Source organism: Orcinus orca, chromosome 1 (assembly GCF_937001465.1).
Source record: "Orcinus orca chromosome 1, mOrcOrc1.1, whole genome shotgun sequence".
NCBI lineage: Eukaryota > Metazoa > Chordata > Mammalia > Artiodactyla > Delphinidae > Orcinus > Orcinus orca.
The window spans coordinates 206,525,463-206,551,931 of NC_064559.1; the positions used below are offsets into that span (position 1 = coordinate 206,525,463).

General features: G+C 53.6%; 1 protein-coding gene across 4 annotated transcripts; it reads right to left on the bottom strand.

Moving 5' to 3' along the window:
- Positions 1–866: 866 nt before the first annotated feature.
- SLC45A1 (solute carrier family 45 member 1) lies at positions 867–22,476 on the bottom strand. 4 transcript variants are annotated; one of them, XM_049707819.1, is made up of 9 exons: positions 22,322–22,476; positions 17,357–17,777; positions 16,693–16,785; positions 15,758–15,982; positions 8,815–9,554; positions 6,337–6,490; positions 4,807–4,983; positions 3,101–3,306; positions 867–1,288 (listed from the first exon to the last, which is right to left on the bottom strand). In XM_049707819.1, exons 1-9 carry the CDS (start codon positions 22,430–22,432, stop codon positions 1,019–1,021), a joined length of 2,397 nt encoding a protein of 798 aa, XP_049563776.1. In that variant the 5' UTR covers positions 22,433–22,476; the 3' UTR covers positions 867–1,018. The 4 variants fall into 4 exon arrangements, with proteins under 4 accessions (XP_049563776.1, XP_033288740.1, XP_049563785.1 ...); XM_033432849.2 differs by lacking the exon at positions 22,322–22,476 and adding an exon at positions 21,852–21,968; XM_049707825.1 differs by having other exon boundaries at positions 1,086–1,281.
- Positions 22,477–26,469: the final 3,993 nt, after the last annotated feature.

Below are 26,469 nucleotides of genomic sequence, written 5' to 3' on the forward strand. Positions count from 1 at the left end.
GACGTCGGCTCCACCTTCTGCAGTTCCCACCTTACGGGGCATTTCACAGTCTGAGCTTTTGGTCCCTTGAACACACCAGCCCCATTCTCCCTGGAATAGCTCTCTCCCGACCCCATCACCCATCCTCCTACCCTGCTCATGTTCTTCCCAGCACTTGGCATCATTCTCAGGCCTAGAGGTCAGTGTATTGTCTGTCTCTCCTCCTGTCACATCAGCCCCATGAGGCAGAGCCTTGATGCTCACAGTTGGGTCCCCAGCACCTACCACTGCCTGCCACTCCCAGGGCCCTTGATGAGTATCTGCAGGGTGGATGGATGGATGGATGGATGGATGTGTGGATGAGTGGGTGGACGGATGGATGGATGGACAGATGGATGGATGTGTGGATGGATAGATGGATGGATGGATAGAGGGATGGATGGGTGGATGAATGGATGGATGGGAGAATGAATGAATGAATAAGTGAGTGACTGAATGAGTGTGAGGTCTTCTGACCCAAAAGCATTGTCTGCTCTAACTCTATTCTGGGAAGCAATGTACAGTTAGACAGGTTCTCTGCACGCCAGCACTGTGGACATTCGGGGCCGGATCATTCTTTGCTGTGTGTGTGGTCACCCTGTGCACTGTAGGGTGTTTACAGCCTCCCAGGCAGCAGCAAAGTTGTGACAACCCAGAATATCTTCAGACGTTGCCAGGTGTCTTCGGGGCAGGGGGTAGGGGTGGGAGGCGGGGTGCAAAACTGCAGCTGGTAATATAGAGAGATATATATGCATAAATGATACAGCCCCCTCCCCAAGTCCCCGTGGCGAGTGGCCCAATCCCCAGGTGACCTCGCACCCCTCGGGGAGCCACACTGGAAACCGTAGGCTTTGCTGCTGCCGTTTATTGATTTACCACATATTTACATCCCATCAGGGAACCCGTCACGCCTCCATCCACCAGGGCCCTGTGGGTTTCCGCCGGCCGGCCTGCTCCCGACCCAGGCCCAGGCTCGAGGCCGAAGCCACGGCTCTGGACGTCAGACATTCAGCAGGAGGGGCCGGTGCTCCTCGGCGGTGGCAGCGTCACCGGGAGGGATTTCGTAGACGACAAACAGGGAGGAGTACAAGCAGCCCAGGAAGGACACCAGGCTGGAGAAGTACATCACCCCGTTGGCGCTGCCCACAGCCGAGGTCAGAGGCCCTAGCACCAGGGACACCAGGATCTGGGCCAGGAAGTACTGGCAGCTCAGCAGGGAGATGTCCACGCCCATGCCCCGCCGGGTGCCGTCGGCGCTGGACCCTGCAAACTGACCAGAGATGTGCGTCAGCCAGACCAGGCCCCCCGCGGCCCTGGGACCCAGCACCCGTGCCCAGCAGCTCACGTCCTCCGGGCCCCACGTGCACAGGGAGCCCGGTCAAGACTGTGATAATATTTGTGTTCTGGGATGACGACAAGGAAAGGAACCCGCGGCCAGCAGGGGCTGGCACGGCCTCTTCCCGGTCTCCCGCCTCTAAAGGAGATGCGGGGCCTGCCGGCCCGGCCCCCTCCACTCCAGCTCCGCCCTCTCTGAACCCTTGTCCCTACGACGCCTGTCGTGCTCAGAGATCCCAGGGTCTACAGCGCTGCTCCTCTGGCCTGTGGCCTCCACCTTGGACGTCAGGCTCCCTCCGCCCCCAGCCAGCACCACGCTGGGGACACAGGTGACACGTGGTCTCTGAGCAGAGCTGCCAAGTGGCAGCGGGAGTGACTCTGCCCCCAGCACAGGCCACCTGCACCCCACGGACTGCGGCTGGGCGCCACCCGGGGTCCCGCCCGGCCTGGCCCCCCTCCCAGATGCAGCTGTGCTCTCCTCTGGGATGCTGGACAACTCCCGCCCCGCCGAGGCTGTGTTCCCGCGAATTGGTGTCACGTGAGTCCTGGGGACACCCGCCCAGCCCGTGGGGGCCACCGCCATGGGGAGGTCGCAGGGGAGCCCTGGACCCGCAGCCCAGAGGAGACCGCGTGTCCAGAAGACTTGACGGGCAGCAGAGGCCCGAGCCTTCCAGCGGGGTCGAGTGGCCCAAGGCCCCACGTCCCCTCCCACGGGGCAGGGCCGCCCTCCACCGAGAACCAGCACGTCCACATACCCCGGTGAAGGGGGCTCCCGGGAGGTGACAAGGGGGACAGTGTGCTCAGGTCACGTGCACAGCCTGAGCACCGTCCAGGGGGCGAGTCAGCCCCCGGGGCCAGGCCTGGGGGAGGCGCCAGGGGCCCGGAGTTAAAGGGGCTGCGGGAGAGGCAGCCGTCAAGGTGGTGTTTTAGTGCCATATTGTAAAGCCTCAAAGTCACGGCCAAAAATCTACGATGGGAGCGTTATTTGGCCACAAGGAGGAAGGCGGCAGGGACCCACTCATACACAGGGTGGGTGAACCTTGAAAACGTGAGGCTGGGAGAAGCCAGACACACAAGGCCGCCTATCACGTGATCCCATGGACGGGAAACGTCCAGGGGGAGCGGAGGGCTGGAGGGGTGATGGCCAATGGGGAGGGGGCTCCTTTCGGGGGTGACGAAAATGTTCTAGAATTGATGGTGTGAATACACTAAAAGCCACTGAATCGTACACTGGAAATGGGTGAACTGTGTGGCATTGTGGTGACTTCTGCCTCAATAAAGCTGTTAAGGGAAAATCCACCCTGAACAAAATACCAAAATTTGACCTAAAGACGGGATCCGTTTTCCTGAGTTTTCCTCTAGCCTCAGACGCCACCAGGACTCGGCTCAGCCCTGTCCCTTACCCTGTCTTTACGTCCCCGCTCTCTCGCTCAGTGTGGATTTTTGGCATTGATGCTCATTTTCACAAAAACCACATTCACGAATTATTGACCTCGACCGCTGAGTTTTTGGTGCCCACATGCCCCCAGCCGACCCCAAAGCCCCGCAGAGCCCTCTCCTTGCGGCTCTCCCAGCGCCCCCCAGTTCCCTGCGCGAGCAGCTTCCTGCCGGGGTTCGTGCTCTGCCGGTGCGTCCTGATCGTCTCCCCGTTTGAACGGGGCCCCGAGCTGTGCAGCGGGTCCCGGGACCCTGCGCAGGTGGAGAGTCACCTGGACATGGGGCCCGAAGCAAGGAGGCCGGCACTCACCTGCTTGCTTTGGTAGTAGTCGCACAGCAACGAGTAGGGCAGGGTGCACAGGGTGGAAAACAAAATCCCGTAGGTGATGCAGAGGGACAGAACCACGTAGAGGTTCCTGGAAAGGGTGGCAAGCCCAGTCCCCAGGCCGAAGGCCAGGTAGGCGATGAAGTACAGCGTGCGGACACTGAGGTGCTCCTCCAGCTTCTCCAGAATAGCTGCGACCCAGAGAGGAAGGTGAGCGGCGCCCCGCCTGGGGCCCCAGGCCGCCCGCCAGGCCGGCCGGCAGCTTGCCCCGGACCGGGAGACCCGATCGGGGGCCCCAGGGAGCTAAGGGACCACTGATGGGGTCGTCCGGATGGGTGGCAGTGCCTGGGGTGGCCCCCTGCACACCCAGGGGAGGCCCCCAAGTGCTGCAGCAGGTGAAGGGGTCTTTGGGTGGAAAGATCAAAGAGGCTCGAGGGTTTAGGGTTTGCGGCTGAACCCTGAGTTCTTGCACGAATCGTAGTGCTTCTGTCGCTTTCCTAACACAAGGACACTGACAGCCCCACCCCGGCCGGCCAATGTCTAAGGACCCTGAGGGGCCTGGCAGCTCGGGTTCCGCATGACACCCCTTTCCGGAGTCAAATACCCCGGGGCCGCTTCCCCACGTCCTGGTGCCGCCAAACACCCAGGCCCGCCGGGGTCCGCCAGCGAGAGCCAAGAGATTCTTCCTTAATAATGTGGTCCCTCGACCGCCTACAAAAGTCACGGTCCTGACTGTGGGGCTGCAGCTTGCTAACGGGGTCCACAGTCTGCAGCCGTCAGCCTGAGTCTGGGCTGCAGCCTGTTTCTGTACCACCCGGAGCTAAGAACGGTTTTCACATTTTTAAATGTTCAAAACAAGTCCAAAGAAGACAGATCTTTTGTGGCGCATGGAAATCATACAAATCCGAATCCCGGGCACATCAGCGAAGTTTTGCTGGAACTCGGCCCCGTGTGCTCATCACGCCTCGTCTGCCTCGAGGGCAGCGCCGGGTCGCCCCACCGGAGCCTGTGGCCGGAAAAGCCAAGAGGCCAGACTCTCTGGCCTTTTACTGAAAACGTGGGCGGACCCCTGAGATGAAGCCTGGGGGCTGTGCGCCGCCAGCTAGGCCACCACTGGGACGCCCCGGAACCCACAGGCACTGAGCACAGCGTCCTAGGTCCGTGGGGCACGCAGGGTCAAACCTCAGGGTCGTCTCGGCCTCCCCGCACCCATCCCACGTGTTCCACAGCCTCACTCGAGCTGCACCCCCGGTCAAACCTGCACCCTCCCTCCCTCTGGACCAGCCACCATGAGAATCGACATGGGAAGGGTGGGGTAGGGGTGGCAGGTGGACGGCACACCCCCCCGGGAGTGACCTCGTGGTTTGTCCCTGGGCCCCCACGTGTCCCTCGCTTACGGGCCTGACACCCCGCCCCATCCCAGCCAGCTGCTTACTCAGGGCCGTACACACGCCCGTCCCCACCCGGCCCTGCCCCGCCACGCAGCACCAGGCAGCGTCCCCAGCTGACCGCTGACGACGGGTCACTGGATAACGGAGAAAAAAACAGCGCTGTCTCCCCCCACATTGGGATGCTATGTCTGCAGCCGTAAAGATACAACCTTCCTTCACTGAATGGGTACCAGCCACCCAACCCAGGGGCCGTTATCACTCCCACGGAGGCCCCGCCCCCTGAGCCCAGCCCACCGGTACCTGAGTAGAAGGCAGCGCTGAAGGCGTAGATGCACATCCCCCAGCAGCCCACGGTGACCCCGCTGTTGTATTTCTGATACGCCTCCGACGTGTGCGGGGCCTTGGGGTCCCCCTGAAATACCACCTCGCCCATGAAGTCCGTGTAGAAGAGAAGCATCCCCTCGAAGGAGAGCCACCCTGGGAGGGGGAAGGGCTGGTGACGCTGGGCAGGCGCTGGCCCGTGGCCCCTCCTCCGCCCGCAGGTGGTTTTGACCGATGACTGAAGGAGCCCGTGAGTTTTGTCGATTCAAAACTTAAAGAAGGAATTACCTATAGCTTCACCACGCAGACGTGACTTTACCGCCGTTAAAATTTTGTAGGTTTCCTACCCGTCTTTTTAAAATATATATTCTTATAACATAGGCTCTGTCGCGTGAAGGTTTTGTATTCTATTCTTTCTCTGAACGTTATTGCCAGGAGGAAAGCTAACCCTCAGCTCCTCCTGTTTCCCCCTCCTCTGCAGGGGAGGCGAGAAAATGCCAGTGGGGCTCCAGCCACAGTGCGGGGGCAGGGGTCACCCGTTTACCTGGGAGAAATACATTAGGAAGGGCAAGTGTTGATAGAGATCTAATTTGCTCTGTTACCGAGAAAACCACAGCGCTCCTTCCTCTGATTTCCCCGTGCATTTCCTCTTTCATAGAGGAAGGAGGTGATATTTATGGGGTCTCCTGAACCCCAGTAATTATCACGCATGCTCCCTATGCCATTAAATATTCATGAACAGCCCCATCTTAATGGCAGCAAAATACTTCACAGTGTGGATCTATCTTCCCATCGTTGGACATCTACCCTTTCCCCCATCCCAGTCTTTGGCTATCATGAGTCGTGCTGTGAGAAATACCTCGCGCATGTGTTTGTGATAAAACCTCGGACTACATCCTTGCAAAGAACGCCAAATAGGTAGGATCTCTGGGGTAAAGGTGATGGGCATTTTTAAGATCCTTGCCTGTTGCCAAATTGCCTCCTAGAGGGTCATTCTGATTTACATCCCACAACGTTTGAGAGCCTAGATTATCTCAGATTCCTCATCATCCTCAGACGGTCAACAACCCAACAGCAAAGAGACACCGAAGGGCACGGAACGCAAGTCGGGGCTTCTCGGTAGTCATTCGAAAGCCGAGACTGTGAACGTGAGACCAGCACCAGACGTGTGTGTCTGGGTGTGTTTACGTCTCAGCTCTAAGCGTGAGGGGTCCAAACTGGCTTAAGACACAAGTCCCACTAGCGGGAAAGGGATGCCCCCCCTTAATTGTGAGTTGCCCAAAGAGGTTTTGGTCCTGAAGATCTGGGCTCCGTGGAGACCCGGCTCTTCCTGGAGAAAAGCCCTCCCCGCGGCCCCCCTGCCCCGCCCGTCCCCACCACGTCCTGCCCCTGGTGATGCCTGGGGAGGCCGAGTGGAGGGGAGAGGCCTCCAGGCATCCGGAGCCTTGCCCCTCACGCAGGGCCACCTGAGGGGGGCAGGACACGCGGGAGGCTTCGCCGCGAGCTCACCCAGGAAGTGGTTGAGGCAGAGGTGCCGCAGGGCCTTGGGCATGTTGCAGATGGTGAAGCAGAGGTGCCTCATGGACGGCGGCTGCCCCGACGGCTCCCTGGGGCCCGTCAGCTCACTCTCGTATTTCACGCCATTCAGTAAAATATTGGCCACCTGAAAGGGAAGCCCCCAAAAGTTCCTCCTCAGTGCATCAAACCCCAGGCACCCCTCGGAAGCGTGTGTTTTGCTTCGATGAGAAAGTGAATCAGAAACACAAACCCAGAGGCTGGGAGGGTTTGTCTTCCTGGGCGGTGAGAACTGGACACCAAACACCACCCGAAAGAGAGAAATGACGTTAAGGCGTCTCTTCAGAGACGGAAGCGGCTGAGAATCGAATTTCCCTTCGCGGTGCCTGCCTTTGGGCCACAGAGAGGAAGCTATGACCTTGCCAAACGTGGAATACGTTTGAAAGAAAAGAAATACGGGTCAGTTGAAATTCAGACCTTACGAAGTCTCATCTTTTCTGTAAGAGAGGATGCAAAAGACTGATTCCAAGGTGACTGGGCGTCTGGACAGGGGACTCCTACCTATACAGGGGTTAGGGTGGCCAACAGAGCCCGTGCAGGGAGGGAGCCGGGCACCCAGGCAGCTCCACGTCACCAGCATCTGTCAGGGCAACTCCATCGCCAAATACGCTCACTGGCTCAGTTTGCCGCCTGTTCCCGGAATGACAAGGCCTTGCCCCACTGTGGCCCCGCCTGGGCTGGGGGTGCAGACAGCAGCCAGGTGAATGGACGCCTCTGGGAGCTGGACGTCTCGAGAGAGAGAAGGTGCCTTACTCTGGGTCCACGCGGGAGCCTGTGCTGGGTCGGCACCTGGACGTTCCGGGTGGGTGAATGAAAAGGAAGGGAACAGCCCACAATGCCGGTTCCAAGGGCAGCTGCATCAGCAGAGCTTGTCGCCCACAGCTGCCGGAGGAAGACTTCGACTGACATCTGTGTCCCCACTGAGCCCAGATGTGTTCATATTTAGCTCATGAACTTTATATTTTCCTCCAAAACTGATTCGAAAATGGAAAGTTTTAAAAGGATTAAGAAGAGATTTTTCAACCAGAATTTAAGGACTGTATCTAGAGGCCAGGTGGAATTTCGGGAAACAGGACAGGATGACCCAGTATTGACAAGAGGCTTCATGAACTGCTCTGCTGTCCTTAGGAATGAGGATGACATGCCCTTGACTCGAGCAGTTAGAGAGGTGGCTTTCCCTTGCCAAGGATGGGATTCCTTCCGGTGATTTTCAGTTCTTCAGACGCTTTCCAGACCTGAACTTGTGGATGCTGCCCACGGGGACCTGGCTGCTTCCCTGCAGGACTGGCGCCCACCTGTGCAGAGCGCTTCCTCGAGATGGGATGACATTGAGTTCAAGACACCATAGAGGTGGCCCTAAGACCGGCTCGCGGTAACACAGAGGAGGCGTGGTTAAGCTTCAGAATTTCACAACGAAGCGAACATGCGTGGCCACCTCCCAATGTCAGCCTCCCACGAAATCAGGGGTCTTCCCAGGCACGGGAGCGTGGGTGGGGATGTCTGACGGAGGGTCGGGCCGACAGAGCGGGGCCTGCTTCACGGGAGACGCGGCCACGTGGCAGCCGTGTCCAAGGGGCATGTCCAGGTCACCCGCCTTCAGAACTGCCCCTCTGGGGGCCTGTGAGGGTTGAACAAGGGTCATAGGCTTCCTGCTCAGGAAACTCCATCCCCTGCATGCCCCTGAGGGCAGGGAGGCCCTCACGTCTACTTTAAATGAGCATAACTCTCTTTAATATAAAGTAGCCTCTTCCAAGATCACGGACTCTGAAAGCAGCTAAAATCCCACATGTCAGTTCGTGGCCTTCCAGCCAATCCTACAAACAACACAGACAGCCTTCTGGAAGCTTCTCTCCTTCCCAGAACATGCCTGCGCCCTTTGGGATCCAGAGTGTCGACAGCCTCTGGGCTGGTTGGTTAAGGTTGCCCACCTGGGGAGGGAAGGAGGCCCCAGAAACAGCCGCCAGGTTTATGTTTTGTTTCTGTCCTTCAGGAAGACTTAGCTCAGTTGGCACTGGGCGCACACGGCCAAAGTGGACTGGACGTGTCAGGGAAAAGCCTAGGAATGACCGCAGTACACGTGAGGCTGTGACAAACTCGCCGGCTTAGCCCTGGGCCAACGTAAGGGTGTTTAAAGAGCCAGGCCTTTGCTGTGGCCAGTGTCTTAAAGTGCGACCCCGAGCAGAGACCCTGAAGGCATCTGTGGGCTCACGTCGGGCCCAGAATCTCGACGCTGACAGGATGTAAGGATGGGGATGTCCCTGGGGCCCACCTATTAGACCCAGGTCCCTTCTGACTGATATGCCCAGATGGGCCGGGAATTCCCTTCCAGATCATCTGACGAGGGGAGACCACGCACAGTGCCCTCTGACCCCTGGCTCCCCCCTCCCACGGCCCCCGGACGTTTGCTTTTACCTGTTGACTGAAGGTCACGTTCCTTCTCCTGCTGGTGTCGGGGCCACCTCCTCCGGCTGTGTCCGGGATGGCCAGGGTCTGGGGTCTCTTTAGGATGCCAGCCGACCGTGGCTTGGAGGTGTCCAAGGAGCCCACCCTCAGCACGTCCCCGTCGGGGCCGGTGGCCAGGGCGACGTCCCTCCGGTCCCCGAGGCCGCGGTCCCGGTGGTAGAAGCCGTCGGGGGCCCGGGGGAAGCTGACACTGATTGCCTGCCTTGGGGCGCTGCCGGGGATGGCCAGGTGGCTGTCGTGGCCACCCGTGAAGCAGTCGATGAGCACGCTGTCTATGTTGGACGTGGCGAAGGACGAGGCGAACTCGTTGATGCCCGTCAGGGAACTGTCCCTGCTGATGAAGCTGCCGTACTTGGGCGTGAGGGGGCTCAGCGGGGAGATGGGGCTGGAGAAGTTGGTGTGGAGGCTGCTGGCCGGCGGGCAGGGGACTGTCTGGCCGGGGCCCTCCTCACCCAGGACAGGAGGGGAGGGAGGCAGCGGGAGGCTGGGGCTCTTCATGGCCGGCCTCTTCTCGGCCGGGGGCCGCAGGGGTCTCTCGGGGATGCTGACCAGGGTCAGGACGGTGGAGATGCTCAGGACGGCGGCCGTGAAGATATAGATGACCCGCAGCTGCCCGCCCAGGGCTCTCCCGAAGCCGGTTTTATCCCAGTGGATCCCCCCGACCACATACCCGAACCCTCCTCCGAGACCTGGGGAGACAAGCGGGGCAGGGAGCGGGGAAGAAAGCCCCCGAGGAAGGTGTTCGCTTCCTTACTTGATTCGTAAAATCCACCCCAAGGACCCGGATGTATCATCTGTCCCACCTACGCCCCAAAGAAAAGGAGAAGAGAATGGGATTTCCGGGGGGACCCTGGGGGACCCGGTCCCCTGCCCTTGAGGGCCGCCTGCCAGGGCATGATGACCGCCTGCCCACACTCTGGTCCCCTCTGCACACAGCGTCTTAGGAGGAGCGAAAGTGAGTGTCGACACTGGGTCACCTGTCCCCTCGGAGTCCCGCCCCCCCCCCCCAGCTTCAGCGCTGTGTAAACACGGGAGACCTGGTCCCCAGCACACAGACCACCGCACGTGTGCGTGCGGGAATTCACGTGGCCACCCCTGTCTTCCTCACCTGGAGACATCGTCCTTGGGCCTGACCACCATTAAGAAAGTCACCCCTGGGCTTCCCTGGTGGCACAGTGGTTGAGAGTCCGCCTGCCGATGCAGGGGACACGGGTTCGAGCCCTGGTCCGGGAAGATCCCACATGCCGCGGAGCAACTAAGCCCGTGCGTCACAACTACAGAGCCTGCGCTCTAGAGCCCACGAGCCACAACTACTGAAGTCCGCGTGCCGAGAGCCTGTGCTCCCAACAAGAGAAGCCGCCGCAATGAGAAGCCTGCGCACCACAACGAAGAGTAGCCCCCGCTCGCCGCAACTAGAGAAAAGCCTGCGTGCAGCAACGAAGACCCAATGCGACCAAAAATAAAATAAAATAAATAAATTTATAAAAAAAAAAAGAAAGAAAGAAAGAAAGAAAGTCACCCCTCATGGGTCACCCCTGGTGGCAGCTCTCCAGGCCCCGGAGCCACCAGGGAACAGGAGGGCTGCAGGAATCTGGTCCTTTCCTCTGATCCCACTCACTGATCCCACGGCCTCAGGGACCCAGCAAACAGCCAATGGTTCACACAGCACAACACGAAAATGTAGGTGATGCCACATGGTGCCCGGCCATTGGCAAAAGACATTCTCACCTCCAGAAAGTGCCGTTTCCTCCCGCCCAGCGCTGGGCTCCCAGTGGCAGAGCAAGGCCAGGCGCCAGGGCTCCACCCGCCCAGCCCCTCTGCAGCCACATCACGCATCTGAGGTGCTTTTCTATTTTGAGTCCAGCTATACTCTGATCAGGCTACTGGTTGGGATGAGTAAAACTCTTGGTTTACTCTTGGCGATGCAGGGGAACCTGCATCCGACCAGCAGGGGCCCTCCCTCCCCTCCACTTGGGGAGATCCAGCCGTGTCAGGAGTTGGCCTTTTCAACAGAATCGCCTGTGGAAAGGCCTGGACTCAGACACATTCAGCCCAACCTTCCACATGTCCCTATGGTGGGACATGACCCTGAATCTAGTTATTTAATGGCTTTCTGTAGAACTTCATTGGTTCCAGACTCTTCTTACGGGCCTCTTAATCTCATATCCAGCCGCCCCCACCCCCCCCCCCACCAGCTTTATTATTCTTAACTTTCCACATTCATGGTCCTAATTAGCTTCCCCCACACCTTCTGAAGACACAGTTGCAGTTTGGTGACCCTTAATCAAGGTCAGATTTGGGAGAACTTTATGAACTTTTTTTTTTTTTTAAATGATCGAAGCGATACATTTGCACAGTTGAGGAACTATACTCAACAACGAAGAAACAAACAACCTGCTTCAAGCAATGGGCAAAGGACTGGAATAAACATTTCTCCAATGATAGACGCACGGCCAACAAGCACATGCAATAATGCTCAGCATCACCGATCATCAGGGAAATGCAAGTCAGAGCCTCAGTAAGATACACCTCACATCCATTAGGATGGCTACTATCGAACACTTTTTAAAAACCCAGGAAACAGTAAGTTGACGAGGAAGTGGAGAAATTGGAACCCTTGTGCAGTGTTGGTGGGGATGTAAAATAGTGCAGCTGCTGTGGGAAACAATAAGGAGGCTCCCCCCAAAACTAACAATAGAATTACCCAGCAATTCCACTTCTGGGTAGAGGCCCCAAAAGAACTGAAAGCAGGGTCTTGAAGAGATATTTGTACACCCATGCTCACAGCGGCATTATTCACAATAGCTAAGACGTGGAAGCAACCCAAGTGTCCATCGAAGGATGAATGGATAAGCACAGTGTGGTCTATACATGCAATGAAATATTATTCAGTCTGAAAAGAGTAAGGAATTCTAACATACTCTGCAACATGGATGAACCTTGAGGACATTATACTCAGTGAAATAAGCCTGCCACAAAGACAAATACTGTTTGATTCCGCTCACATCGGTTCCTTAGAGCAGTCAAATTTGTAGCGACAGAAAGTAGAATGGTGGTTGCCAGGGGCTGGGGCAGGGGAGATTGGGGAGTTATTATTTAATGGTTATAGACTTTCAGTGTTACAAGATGAAAAGCATTTCGGGGGTGGGTGGTGGTGATGGCTACACAACAGTGTGAAAGTATCACAGAACTGTACACATAAAAATGGCTAAGATGGTAAATTTTATGTTATGTGTATTTTAACACAATTTTAAAAGAGGAAAAAAAAAACTAATTCAGAAGAGTACATATCTTCATGTACTTACTACAGAATTACATCCTGATAAACCCATTGTAAATTGAAAATATCATAAGATGAAAATGCATTTAATACACATTCCTATATATAAAGTAGATAACCAACAAGGACCTACTGTATAGCACAGGGAACTATACTCAGTATCTTGTAAAAATCTATAAGGGAAAAAATCTGAAAAAGAATATATGTATATATAAATATATGTATAACTGATTCACTTTGCTGTACACCAGAAACTAACACGACATTGTAAATCAACTATACGTCAATTTTTTAAAAAGGGGAAAAAAAAGAAAATGCACTGAATACACCTAACCTACTGAACATCATCGCTTAGCCCCGCCTACCTTACACATGCTCAGATCACTTCCATTAACCTACAGCTGGGCCAAAGCATCTAACACAAAGCCTGTTTTATAATAAGGTGTTGACTGTCTCATGTAATTGACTGATGACTGTCCTGAAAGTGAAAAACAGAACGGTTGTCCGTGTAGGGTTGTTGACCCTCGAGATCACAGGGGTGAACGGGAGCCGCCGCCCAGCATCACAAGAGAGGATCAGACTACATATCGCTAGCCCAGGAAAGGGCAAACTTCAGATTCAAAGTGCAGTTTCCACTAAATGTGTATAGCTTTTGTCAAGGCAAAAAAATCGTAAGTCAAACCATCATAAGTTGGGGACTGTCTATATAAGATAAAAAACTAATTCCTGGGCTTCCCTGGTGGCGCAGTGGTTGAGAATCTGCCTGCCAATGCAGGGGACACGGGTTTGAGCCCTGGTCTGGGAAGATCCCACATGCCACGGAGCAGCTGGGCCTGTGAGCCACAACTACTGAGCCTGCGCGTCTGGAGCCTGTGTTCCACAAGAAGGGAGGCCGCAATAGTGAGAGGCCTGCGTACCGCGATGAAGAGTGGCCCCCACTTGCCGCAACTAGAGAAAGCCCTCGCACAGAAACGAAGACCCAACACAGCCAAAAAATAAATTAATTAATTACTTTAAAAAAAAACAAACCTAAACTAATTCCTTCTTCCGACCCTCCAAACTCCTGCCTGCCTGGACCCACGCAGAAGCTCCCTGGACCCATGTGCATACGGGATTGTAAAGAGAGATGAACAACGACGTTTTCTAGAAGAAGCGACTGAGGCTTGGAGAGGCCAAGCAGTTGCCTAAAGTCCCACCATGAACAGGAGGAAAAGCACAAAACCGATTCAGGATTTCAGCTCCTGGGCCACCCCGGCCTCTTCACAGGTCCTACACATATGACATCTTTCCCTGGATTTTTAGAAATCTTTTCCATTGCTATTATAAATGGGATTGTTTACTTTGGAACAAGATAAGTGTTTTATGTACAAACGCTAGAGGGATTGATTTTTATACGATACTTTGATAAGCAAACATCATACTGAATTCTCTTACTGTTTTGCAGTTGATTCCCTTGAAGGTTTTGTTTGCTCTATTTTTAAACAATTTATTTATTTATTTACTTATTTATATCTTTGGCTGCCTTGGGTCTTCGTTACTGTGCGTGGGCTTTCCCTAGTTGCAGCGAGCGGGCGCTACTCTTCATTGTGGTGCGCGGGCTTCTCATTGTGGTGGCTTCTCTTGTTGTGGAGCACGGGCTCTAGGCACATGGACTTCAGTAGTTGTGGCTCGTGGGCTCTAGAGCACAGACTCAGTAGTTGTGGCGCACAGGCTTAGTTGCTCCGCGACGTGTGGGATCTTCCTGGACCAGAGCTCGAACCCGTGTCCCCTGCATTGGCAGGCGGGTTCTTAACCACTGTGCCACCAGGGAAGTCCAAGCACAGACTCTTTGTTTTTTCTTCCTTTCAATTTTATTGAAGTAGAGTTGATTTACAGTGTTGTGTTAATTTCTGCTGTACAGCAAGGTGATTCAGTTATGCATATTCTTTTTCATCTTCTTTTCCATCATGGTTTATCACAGGATATAGGATATAGTTCCCTGTGTTGTACACTAGGGCCTTGTTGTTGATCCATGTTATATATATAATAGTTTGCATCCGCTAACCCCACACTCGCAGTCCAGCCCTCCCCCAGCACCCCTCCCCTTGGTGGTCATTCCTGCCTCCTTCCCGACCTCAGTGGGAATGTTTCTCGTGTCTGGCATCAAGCACAGCACAGGTGTGTGCGTGTGTGTGTACACACAGTCAATTGTCATTATTCACGGATTCCATATTTCAAATCTGCCTACTCAGTAAAATTGATTTGTAACCCCACTAAATACATGTGTAACGCGCAATCACTCTCGGATACGTGCAGAGCAGTGAAAAAAAACTTTTTTTGCCTGGCTTGTGGGATCTTAGTTCCCCGACCAGGGATTGAACCCGGGCCACAGCAGTGAAAGCGCCAAGTCCTAACCATTGGTCCACCAGGGAATTCCCAGAGCAGTGAGTCGCCCGACACACACGGTCCCGGCTAAGACTTTCCACAGTGATGTTCTGCCTTGTTGTTTCAACTCTCACACTGTCAACAACCATCCTTCTCATAGTCTATGTGGGTGCTACATGTTTGCAGTTTTGTGCTTTTTTGGGGTGACACGCTGTTTGGTTGACAGCCCCCAAGTGTAGTGCTACCGCTGTCTAGGGTTCCCAAGTGCCCGGTGCCCGCGATGTGTCTTATGGGGAAAATATGTGAGTTAGACGAGCTTCGTTCGGGCACGAGTCATAGTGCTGCTGGCCGTGAGTTCAATGTTAATGAATCCGTGATATATACTAAATAAGATGTCTTTAAACAGAAACACATAGAACAAGGCTATGTATTGATCCGTTGACAAAAATGATGTGGCCAGAGGTTTGCAGGAACCTAACCCTGTATGTCTCCACGGGCCATGATTCGAGGTTGGCTAATTCAGAGCTCGTGACGCCTTTGAACGACACAACTACCTGAATAACGAGAATCAACGATGTATAACACTATTTACACACGGTTATATACACACATACAGAGCTATATACCACATATATGCATATATATCAACGATATCTTCCATAAAAAAGAATGAAATAATGCCATTTGCAGCAACATGGATGGACCTAGAGATGATCATACAAAGTGAAGTAAGCCAGACAGAGAAAGACAAATATCGTATGATATCGCTTATATGTGGAATCTTAAAAAAAAAAATGATACAAACGAACTTATTTACAAAACAGAAGTAGACCCACAGACATAGAAAACAAACTTATGGCTACTGGAGGGGAAGGAGCGGGGAGGGCTGAATTAGGAGTTTGGGATTAACATACACACACTCCTATATGTAAAATAGATAAACAACAAGGACCTACTGCATAGCACAGGGAACTCTACTCAATATATTGTAGTAACCTATAAGGGAAAAGAATCTGAAAGAGATTCAGATTATATATATATAACTGAATCACTTTGCTGTACACCTGAAACTAACACAGCATTGTAAATCAACTATACTTCAATAAAAAAAGAAATATAGATTAAAATATAGATATTATAGTATATAATATGTGTACTGTTGACATATGTGGTTTGAGAGGCGCACTTTCAAGCACGTCCGTGTTCGCCCACGTCTTTGCATTTTGTCCCAGTTGCACAGAACCTTACCTGCCAGGAGGGCATGGATGTTCAGGCCGCGGTCCTGATCGGCGGGGCTGCACACGTCCATCATGTACGCGTGGCTGGGGCTATCGGCCGAGTCCGCGCTGAAGTCCATCAGCGCCACGCCGCACACCGTGAGGAGGATGCCCCACTTGTGGTCGTGGGCCGTGTCAGCCAGCGCCGTCCCGATGTCCCTGCCGTTCAGCAAGAGTGAGAGGCCCAGCAATGCACCTGGGGATGGAGAACAGAGTCACCAGGGAAGCGCGGCCCTGCCGGCCCGGCGGCCACCACTTCAGGCTGAAATCTTTTTTTTTGCGGTACGCGGGCCTCTCACTGCTGTGGCCTCTCCCGCTGCGGAGCACAGGCTCTGGACGCGCAGGCTCAGCGGCCATGGCTCACGGGCCCAGCCGCTCCGCGGCATGTGGGATCTTCCCGGACCGGGGCATGAACCCACGTCCCCTGCATCGGCAGGTGGACTCCCAACCGCTGCGCCACCAGGGAAGCCCCAGGCTGAAATCTTTAGGGCCCCAAGAACTCCTTTTTAATCAAACCTTAAGCACTTGGATCAGGGTTTTTATTTCATCAAGCATAGCAGGAATGATAGAGACTTTATTAACTCTTTTTTTTTTTGGCCGTGCTATGCAGCTTGTGGGATCTCAGCTCCCCAACCAGGGGTTGAGCCAGGCCCATGGCAGTGAAAGCCCGGAATCCTAACCACTAGGCCACCAGAGAACTCCCCTATTAACTCATTTTTAAAAAGTGATCAAAATGAGATATTTTCACAGTTAACCCAGACTGGATTACAGGGTGCTCCCCGCTACCACACCAGTGACACGACCTGGATAACTGTTTTGGTCAACACTCTTTTAGATTTTCCTAAGAGGAAGCAGTTGGGGCCTTTTTTCTTTTTTCCATTTTATTTCAATTCCAAAACAACAGACCTATAGCCAGGACAAGAATGAAAGGGCGTCTCCTTCCAAACCTTGAGGTACATCGGTCACTCCAAGCGCCCAACAGTGGCTGCAGTAGGAATCCTGAAACAGAGCAGGTCAGTGGTCACTGTACATGGGGACCAACACCGAAGCAGCTTCATCAGATTCCTGAAACACCTGCACTCAAACGTCCCCAGGGCATCAGAAGAATAAGATGATGAAACTCAGAGTCCGCAACAGAACCCTGAGCTAGAAAACAAAAGATAACCAGACTCTTGGAATCACTCAGCTTCCCCTTAAATTTTCTACTTAGGCCCCTACAAGGCACGAAGGAGCCATGACCTTCTTGGGAATCCAAGAAAGACCAGGACCTCCCAGACCCAAACCACCCCCAGCTGTACTGCTTGTCTCCTGATGACACCGCCTGGCACGGGATGGTGGAATCCTCGGGGTCCGCTGAAGTCTGGTCCTTTATCTGGTTCAGATAAAGTCACTTAAGATACGGGGTCTGACCGGCCATACCTGTGTTCTGGTACAGCCCCACACAGCTGGGGGACTTACTCTGGCCCCTCCCTTGTCCCCCTGGGGACCCTCAAGCTGCCTCCACGGAGGTTTCTGGAAGCTTCTGGGGAGGTTTCGGAGGCCCTCGCGGGCGGGCCGAGCGGGGGCTCACCGAGGATGGGGCTGACGAACCACACGAGGCTGTAGAGCTGGTCGGGGAGGCCCATCTGCAGGAGCACCGGGGTCACGTACGCCGTCTCCATGGCGTAGCTGAACTCGATGCCGAAGAGGACGCAGCCGTTGAAGAGCAGCTCCCGGAAGGACCTCTGGGGGTGCAGGTCCCCGAAGCCCACCAGTTCGACCGGACACGGGGTGTTAGGGGGCGGGGGCGGCGACGGCCGGATGCACTTCCTCCTCTTGGGGTGTCGTTTGAAGTTGTTGGCCCGGTGGCTGATGTGCCGGGTCATGGACCCCGAGTAGCCGGCGATCGGGGGCCTCCAGAGGTCCTGAGGGGTCAAGGAGGGGAAGAGGGCCTCTCCCGGAGGGGCGCTGCTCACCGGGGAGGTCATCGTAGGGGGAGCCGGTGGGTGCTCCTGTGGGGAAAGCCCGTTTGGGGGCAGCCGTCACCTGCGGGGCCTCCACCACGCGAGCTCATTTGTCCCGGTGGCTCTGTCCCTCCACCCCCCCTGGCACCGCTCACCCGTCCACGTGGGAAAGGTGAGTTCACTCGGGGGTCCCGTAGAGCTGACACCGAGCCCCTGGAGTGGAGCCTGCTGTGTGGACGGTGTCCCTGGGCCTCACTTTCGCATTGGGGCAGCCCGCCTGCCCGGGGAGACCAGAGCCAGAGAGAGGATCAAATCCTTCAGGTCCCCGCACTAAAACTCAAAGGGACGGTTCCCCAGACAGGCTGTACCGGGAGGGTCCAGCAAAGAACCACGAAGAGTGGGAGCCGCCAGGAGCCCCATGGCTGCCCTCAGGCCGCAAAGGTTGCCGGGCTATGTTAGGACCTGCGGCCCATTTCCAGGGCTAATTTTGCCCTTCCCTGCAGGCCCCAGGGGAGCAGAGGGGGAGACCAGGCACCCTGGGGGGAGACAGGACTCACAGGCACCCTGAGCGCTTGCAGGTGGTGAGGGGACAGCCCTTCCTTCTCGGGATGGAGAGTCACACCCTCCCTAATACCTGGGTTTCCTCTCCACCCCAAGCCGGAGGACCCAAGCCTAAAAGCCGCGGAATGAGTTCAACTCAAGTCTTTTCCTTTCACATCAGCTGGACAAATGAATCTTCAGTCGAGTCAGGAGAACTGAGACTTTCATAGTGTTTGAAATGCTCTCTTTAAAGAAATAAACCGACTCCCTGAATCCTGCTTGTTATAGGCAACACACTGAATAGGGATACGGTTTACCAAAAAAAAAAAAAAAAAAAAAAGTGAGGGACAGAAAGAATCCGGGAGGGTGAGAAATAGATTTTCCTCCATCCTCAAATTATTTTTTTGAGGAATTTTCGCAACGCCCTTGCCCTGGGTAGGGAATTAGCAGGCGTGTAGGCTAATTCACAGACACTCCTGCCTCCTCTGTCCCCCATCCCCCTGGGGTTTACAATGTGTGCCACTCGGAGACCTGTCCTTGGGCATCCAACTGTTTTCACTGCTTAGAAATTAATGTAGGTTGTAAATATTAAAGGAATAGATTCTAGCATGTTGACCTGTGCGTTTTAGCCAATGTCAATTTTACTAAGCACAGGGAGAGGAAAGCTACTAAGATCAGAGGGAAAGAGACAGATAAAAACATGAGAGGGGGAAGTTCTGCATTGGGTTTGACCTCTCTGACACAGCTCAGCCCATCTGTATCACAGAAAAGCAATCGCCTAAGTTTCCTTTGGAGCCCTTCCTGGGAAGTAGGCCCCGAACCCGAGACAACATTCCCAACATTGATAGGTTTCCTTACAAGAACACTTGTTATTTACCGAGATAAATAGTAGAGGCTTTCTTTCAAAATTAGTTTTTTTTTTTTTGCGGTACGCGGGCCTCTCACCGTTGCGGCCTCTCCCGTTGCGGAGCACAGGCTCCGGACGCGCGGGCTCAGCGGCCATGGCTCACGGGCCCAGCCGCTCCGCGGCATGTGGGATCTTCCCGGACCGGGGCACGAACCCGTGTCCCCTGCATCGGCAGGCGGACTCTCAACCACTGCGCCACCAGGGAAGCCCCATCAAATTTAGTTTTTAAGCTTTAGAAATGAGGCCCTTATTTCTGACTTTAACTTACTGTACACCCTCCATCACACTCTTGCTAGTCGATAACTTCTTTATGAATCACTCTGAAATTCCTTATCACTCCAGATGTGCATCCCAAACTCCCCCACTACCCCACCCACTCGGGGATTGTCTTCCTTCTCTTCAGAAGACACCAGTGGTAGAAATGATGTATTCTAGAGACGTCCCAGCAGGATTCAGAACGCAACATGTTAACGCAATAAACCACCCACCAATCCATCCATCCATCCATCCATCCATCCATCCATCCATCCATCCATCTACCCATCTTCCCACCCACCCACCCATCCATCCACATCCACATATACATATCCACCACCCGTCCTCTAATCTACCCAACCTACCCATCCACTCTTTCGAATATCCATCCATCCATCCATCCATCCATCCGTCCATCCATCCTTCCACTTGCCCACCTACCCACCCATCCTCCCGTTTGGCTGAGTACTGAACACCAAGACACGGAATTTATAGAGATAAAAGAAAGACATAGTTCTTGCCCTCAAGTTAGGTGAAACAGTGGAGGAAAGACATGCTAAGCGGTGGGAACCACCCATGCAAAGGAGCTCTGTGCACCAGTTGGGCACAGTGGTGACGTGGTGATGAGAGATGAACCCATCAAGAAGGGATTAGTTGACCAGGAAGACTTGGTACGAGGTAGATTTCACACCAAGATGACAGGGAATGACATACCCAGCGAATCAGTCTGCTCTCGCTTCTAGAAAAGGTATATCTTATGACCTTAAAAAAATCCCACGCTCTCCTCTACAACAAGAGCAGAGGGAACCTAAGAACTATGCAGGCAAGTAATACTTCACTAAAAACATAATCCACTTACGAAGATTAAGTCAAGCTTTTAAAAAATTAAACTTTTAAGCTAAAAGCATCTTGTTTATGTTCCTCACGGGTCTCACTCAGGCCCTTGTACATAGTAAATACTCGAGAAAAAATGGCTGGTCTTGCCTTCAGAAACCCAGGAGGTTGTTAGCTGTCCCTGGAGCTTCCTTCATTAAGATCATAGAAATAGAGGACCCGCTGGAACACCGCATAATAAGACTGTCTCCTTAGAAGTCAGAAGGAAGACCTTAGCCCAGGTGTGTCAGAGAGCTTAACCTGACTTCACCTGTCTGGTCACAGCCCCGCACCTGCCTCGGTGGATAACTCCCTCTGTGCCTCTCTACCTGCCCCTTCAGGCACAGGACGCCTCTCTTTCCTATTGGCATTTTACCCCCATAAAGTGAACTTAAGTGAACACGCGTTAGAAACCTTCCCTTTCATTTTAGAATGAAGAACCCTGGGCCCCGTCTGGAAGAATTTTAGCCTCACTCAGCATAAGGCAGAAGTATATTTTTGAAAAGGGAGGATATCTGACCCACTTAAAATGGACTATGTAAATAGTCCATGTCTCTACCTGTGATGTGACAATTTCACCATCACCTGCCCACCACCTCCAGCTTTAAAACACAGCCTGCAGCCGGTCCTAGCAAAAGTGAGACCCTCACCGCCCCCATCCTACACCCCGCCCCCCAACACACATCTGAACCGGAATTAAACACGAGCTTGAACAGAGTCTTCACTAAGGCTTCCCCTTCAAGTTTGGGCAATCAGGGTTACCACTTTTATTTAAAAATACATATATTAAATCTGTCCACGGAAGTTTATTCTAAGAACTACTGAAAATTCACTTTTGAATGTTATAAAAAAAGAAAGTAAAATGTAAACTAGTAAAATAGAATTTTAATACAAATATTCATCAGACCATCTCGATCACACTGTATTACCGTTCACTCAACCCCCCCAAAATGTGCACATATTCCTGGACCCCCCAGGTTATATGCTGGGTCCACTGTGCTTCTAGAATACAGAGGATGTTTCAAGGAATGAACCCCTCAAATTGTGTTATGGGATGACTAAGCAGCAATTGATTAATAAAAATAAACAATGTCCATGTAATTCGTATGCTTAAAATTACCCCACTCTGACCTCAAATCATTTCCTCATTTCTCTACGTGAAACCAGGCTTCCAACTGTGGGGTGACATGGGAGCACAGCCCTTCCCCGTCCTTCCTTCTACCAATTCTCAAAGTTTATACTTCAAGGAAATCTTCCCAGACCAGTAAAGGGCTCTATGGACTTCAGGGGATGTATTTAATCAGCTAGTTGCTCAATTGTGTGTCGCCCACTTCTCACTTTTGATCTGTGGCAATCTAGCCCCTACCTGACAGCCAACTGATCCCCAAACCCCCGGTGAGGCACACATTGAACTTTCATCAGCACCTGGTTCTACTTCCCTATAAAAACTGAAAAACAAAAGCATTATGATAACCCCACAAACGACCTGTCGAGGACAGAATGAACCGAACCGCCGTAACCCTCCCGTCTCAGCCTCAGCATATTACCCTTGACGAGAAAGCAGAAATCCTTGGTGCTCATGATAAACTTAATCCTGGGATGCTGAGACAGATTATCCCAGGGCCCCAGCCATCCAGAGCTTTCATTAAGCCTCTGGCGGGAGGTGAACCGGAAGCTGATGACACCTGCCCAGGTGACCCGGGAACAGGCCTCCGGCACCCATAAGCAGGGCTTAAGCCTGGGGCAAATTCCAGTGTTCGATCTCTTTCCTTGCAAATGTGAAATAAATCTGTCACCCAACTGCTACCCTTCTCAGGGCGGGAGAGTTCTGCACTCAGGGGGCGAGACGTGGGCTCCACTGACAGTTCAATTAATTAGACATCCAAGGGGAACAAAGGTCTCAGTGCCAACCTCCAGTCCCAATCCTGGCACTCTGATTACCCTGGGGCCTAAGCCGCGACTCTCCCAGCACAGAGCCGGGAAGCTGTGCGGAGGGCACAGGAGGAAATGGAGGTACCTGTGGGTCCAGCCAGGAGGCATCCCTTTCCGAGGCCGGGGTCCTGCCTGCCCCGGTCGCAGCTCGGGTCCCGGCCCGGCCGCCCCCGGCCCGCCACTGCTCCTGCAGCATCACCCCGCGGGGCGGGGCCGTGACGTCACGGCTGCATCCTAGCCAGGCTGCATCCTCGCCGCCTACCGCCGGTACCCGCAGAGCATCCTTAAAGCGGCACCGCCCTGCAGTCCGCCGCGGAGGCGCTGGACCCCGCGCAGGGCCCCCACCCCTCGCCAGTCGCTCATCCTCCTGAAGTTTAAAGGCCGGCAGAGTCTGCAAGGGAAGCTCCAGAAACAGGCCCGCTATGACTTCCGCGGGCTGAGGCGTTCTGGCCTTGGTGGGCCCCTTTCTCCATTAAAAAATATATATATATATATGTATATATAATTATATATATTAAATATATACATTATAATTGTATATTATAATTATATATAATGTATAATAATTTATATTATTATATATATAATTTTATTTTATAGCTGTGTTGGTTTAAAGATTAATATATTAATATATTAATGCTGTATATTAAAACATTTCACTTGGCCTAAGAGTTCTTTTTTTTCCCCCTTCTGATTTTAAAAGAAATGAACCCATATTTGAGGATCCCTAAAAGCACTGTGTGCTCTGGACACTGCCCACTGTACAGAATAAGTTGATCTTGCCTAGAAATATTATACTGCATTCACTTATTCCCTTAACCGATGTATCAGGTGCTACTCTGTCCCAGCTCTACCCTAGGGACTGGGGATACAACAGTGAACAAACAGGCAAAAGTTCCTGGCCCTGTGGCATGACATTGTAGAGAGGGAGAGACATGTTGAACAAGACAAATAACATAAATAAATGGTAAGTCAGAAGACAGTCATCCCCAGAGAAGGGGCTTAGGGAGTGTGGGGCTGGGGGTTGGGGGGGCACTGCAGTTTAAATAGGGTTGTTGATGAGTCCCCACCCAGAAGGTGACATTTGAAGAAAGACTTGGATGAGGTGAGGGCGTTAGCTGTGCTGATGTCTGGGGGAAGGTCATGCCAGGCGGAGGGACGAGCAAGTGCAAAGGTCCTGGGGTAGGAGCTGGATTGAATCAATGACAGAGCAAGTAAGTGTACTGTACAGTCTGTAGTGAAATTACAAAGCACAAAGTGCTACTGGGGGAAGACATGTGGCTCTAGGGAAGTTTATAATAAGGGGATGTGACTTCGATGGGAGGGCCGGGGGTCCTTGAGGAAATGACCCTGGACAGGTGTGCTAACGCTGAGTAGGGGGGCAGCATGTGCAGAGCTCCTGTGACGGGGGGGTCAGGGTGAGCCCAGAGCCAGTGGGGCTGGGATGCCTAGGTGAGCTGGGGGTGGGCTGGAGAGGCAGCTTGGGCTCAGGCTGTGGGCCTCGTGGACTGTGTCCTTTTCTAAGAATAAGGAGAAGCTTAGATGGGTCCAGTGCAGTGGAGTGGGTGACATAAGTCATATTCATATTTTTCAGAGATCATGTAGCTCAGAGTGGAAAAGTGGGTTGGAATGGATCAGGGGACCCAGGTGGGCGCACCAGGGAGGATCTTAGAGAACTGCCCAGGCAGGAGAGGCTGTGAGTGATGGTGGAGAGACAGAGGTGGTGGATTGCCTAGGCATTTGTGGGTGAAACCAACAGGGCTTGGTGACAGGTTGAAGGTGGGGGGCATGGGGAGGAGGGAGGGAGGTGTCCAGCCTGAGCACCCAGGCAAAGGAGAGGAGAGCATTTGGGCTGGTGGGGCGAGTCACAGGGTAGCTTTGATACAGAATGAGTTCGAGGGACCTTTGAGGCACGGAGGCCCCTAGAGACGGGTCTGGAGATCAGAGACGGTCTTTCGAGAATCACTTGCACGCAGGAAGCCAAACTGTGGACAGTGACATCAGCAGGGAGAGACGTAGCACGGAGGAATGACGCCCCATCAGTCACTGGTCAGGTGGGGGAGGATGAGCCATCAGGACTGGTTCCATCTTATCATGTCTCTCAACAGGAGTAACAGTTTGGAAAAAATACCAATGTGGTTTTCTATTTTGTCTTTACGCACAATGACCTGCTATTTTGTTAGCGCAGAGCTCACAGCTGTAACTTATAAACCTCAACATCCCCAGAGCTTAACACAATGGACGCTTATTTTTGACTCGTGTGAAGTCCAAAGGGGTGTTTCTGATGCACAGGGGACCTCCAGAGCGTCATTCAGGGACCCAGGCTCCTTCCGTCTGGGCTCTGCCTGAGCCAGGCTAGCAAGAGGGCCACATCCCACTCATTCCATTGGCCGGGACTCAGTGACACAGTCACACCCAGCCGCAAGGGAGGCTGAAGGGCCTGGAGGAAGTGGGTGCGGGGGTACTGTGCCAGCTGCTCGTTTAGCTTTTATCAGCTTGGAGGAGGGGAGGGAGGGGACCGCTGGGGATGCTAAGAAAACAAAAGTTAATACCTCCTTTCTGATATTCAAAATAGGATTCTGCAGCCCGAGAAAAGGCTTGAAATCTAGGTGTTGTTAAGAAAGGACTTAAAAAATTCCTTTGACCTCTTTTAACCTTACAAGGTCAGAAGCTTCCTTTCTTAACCCTCCAAGGTCAGACTGGACCTCGGTGTTTCTCCCCCTCTGTGGACGAGATTCCCTGTCTTATCCGTGGGTCTAGACAGGAGTCCAGAGTGGAAAGAGGGCGACAGGGCATGCAGGGAACAAGCGAAGCCCACCCGCCATCCCTGGGCACCGTGGAAGGAAGGCAGAGGCAGCAGGCTGGGAGGGGGCCAAGCCGACTGAGGGCTGCGTGGAGAGGACCCCTGGGGGTAAAGGCTCAGCCCACCGCTAACCCTGGCAGGAGTCTGTTGGGGGAGGGCAGGAGTGGGTCCTGCTTAGGACTGAAAGCTGCGATGGGCCCTTGTGGGGGGATGACCTGAAGGGGGGGCTACTCCGCCTCAGTGGGGGAGGGCAGTGAGAACACGGGGCGGCTGAGGGCATGCCCTCCACGCCTGCAGTTGGTGATGGTTCATGACAAAGCCCAGATCAGCCCCCGATAAATAACTGGACGCCGGTTCCTTTGCACCCCTGAGTGTGGTGGGAACAGCTCAGCCAATGGCTGGGACTCCAATGCTAGAGAGGGAAGGGGAGGGGGAGGGTGGGAGGTGACCCCAGGTGGGTCCCCGCAGCAGCGGCGGTCACCTGCCATTCCGGGGCGTCCACAAGGTGGTGGGAGAGCCCCACCTTCTCCGCCCGCGCCTGGGAGGGCCGGCGGGGGAGCCAGAGGCATGTCTAGTATTTCTCTGGCACAAAGGGAAGGAGAGATTGTGCTTTTAAAGCATTTTCCACCCTTGCAAGGATTCATGGTTCTACGGCTGAATTTTTTTTTTTAACTTTGTAAACACACTTTTTCTGCAAAGCACACAGCTACATTTTTTTTTTTTATGAATTACATTTTTAACAACAGATCTTGTGCCAGGCCTTGTATTAAGGCTTTTATGTACTTTAAACCTCATTTAATCATCCTACCTTTAGGAAGCGGGCAAAACCCCTACCATGTTTTTTGGATCCGGAAGCCTGAAGCTTGGTGAGCGTCACTTGGCACTCACGGTTGGAGCTGGACTTGAACCGGAACTCGAACCCAGGACTGGGTGACCCTGGGGCCCAAGCCTCCGGCAGCACCTGAGGGCTGCAGTGTTCGCAGTTAGGCTTGGGGTCACTCCTAGGTTCACCCAGCGAGTGTTTGTGGAGCGCCTGCTTTCCACAGATCAGCCTGGGAGAGAGAGGGAGGCGGCGTCATCAGACCAGCACAGACCTCCCAGCCTGGGCGCCACCCTGCTTTCTCAGCCTCTCTGTCTCCTCCAGCCGCCCCTGCCCATCCATGGACCGTTTGTCCGTAAGGCTGCCTTTTGGCTCCCAGTTCAGGAGGACTGGGCAGTACCAGAGCTGCAGGAGTGTGTGTGCGTGCGTGTGTGTGTGCGCGCGTGCGCACGTGCGTGCTGGTGAAAGCGCATGCTTCCACAAGTGTTGTAGAGAAAGGTGCCTTCCCTTCATTTATGCAGAGTTAACAGATTCCTGGTGTCCTTCAGTCAGCACTGCCTTTCACTCTTCAGGGAAGCTTCCGTGCCCTACACACACTCACACACACACA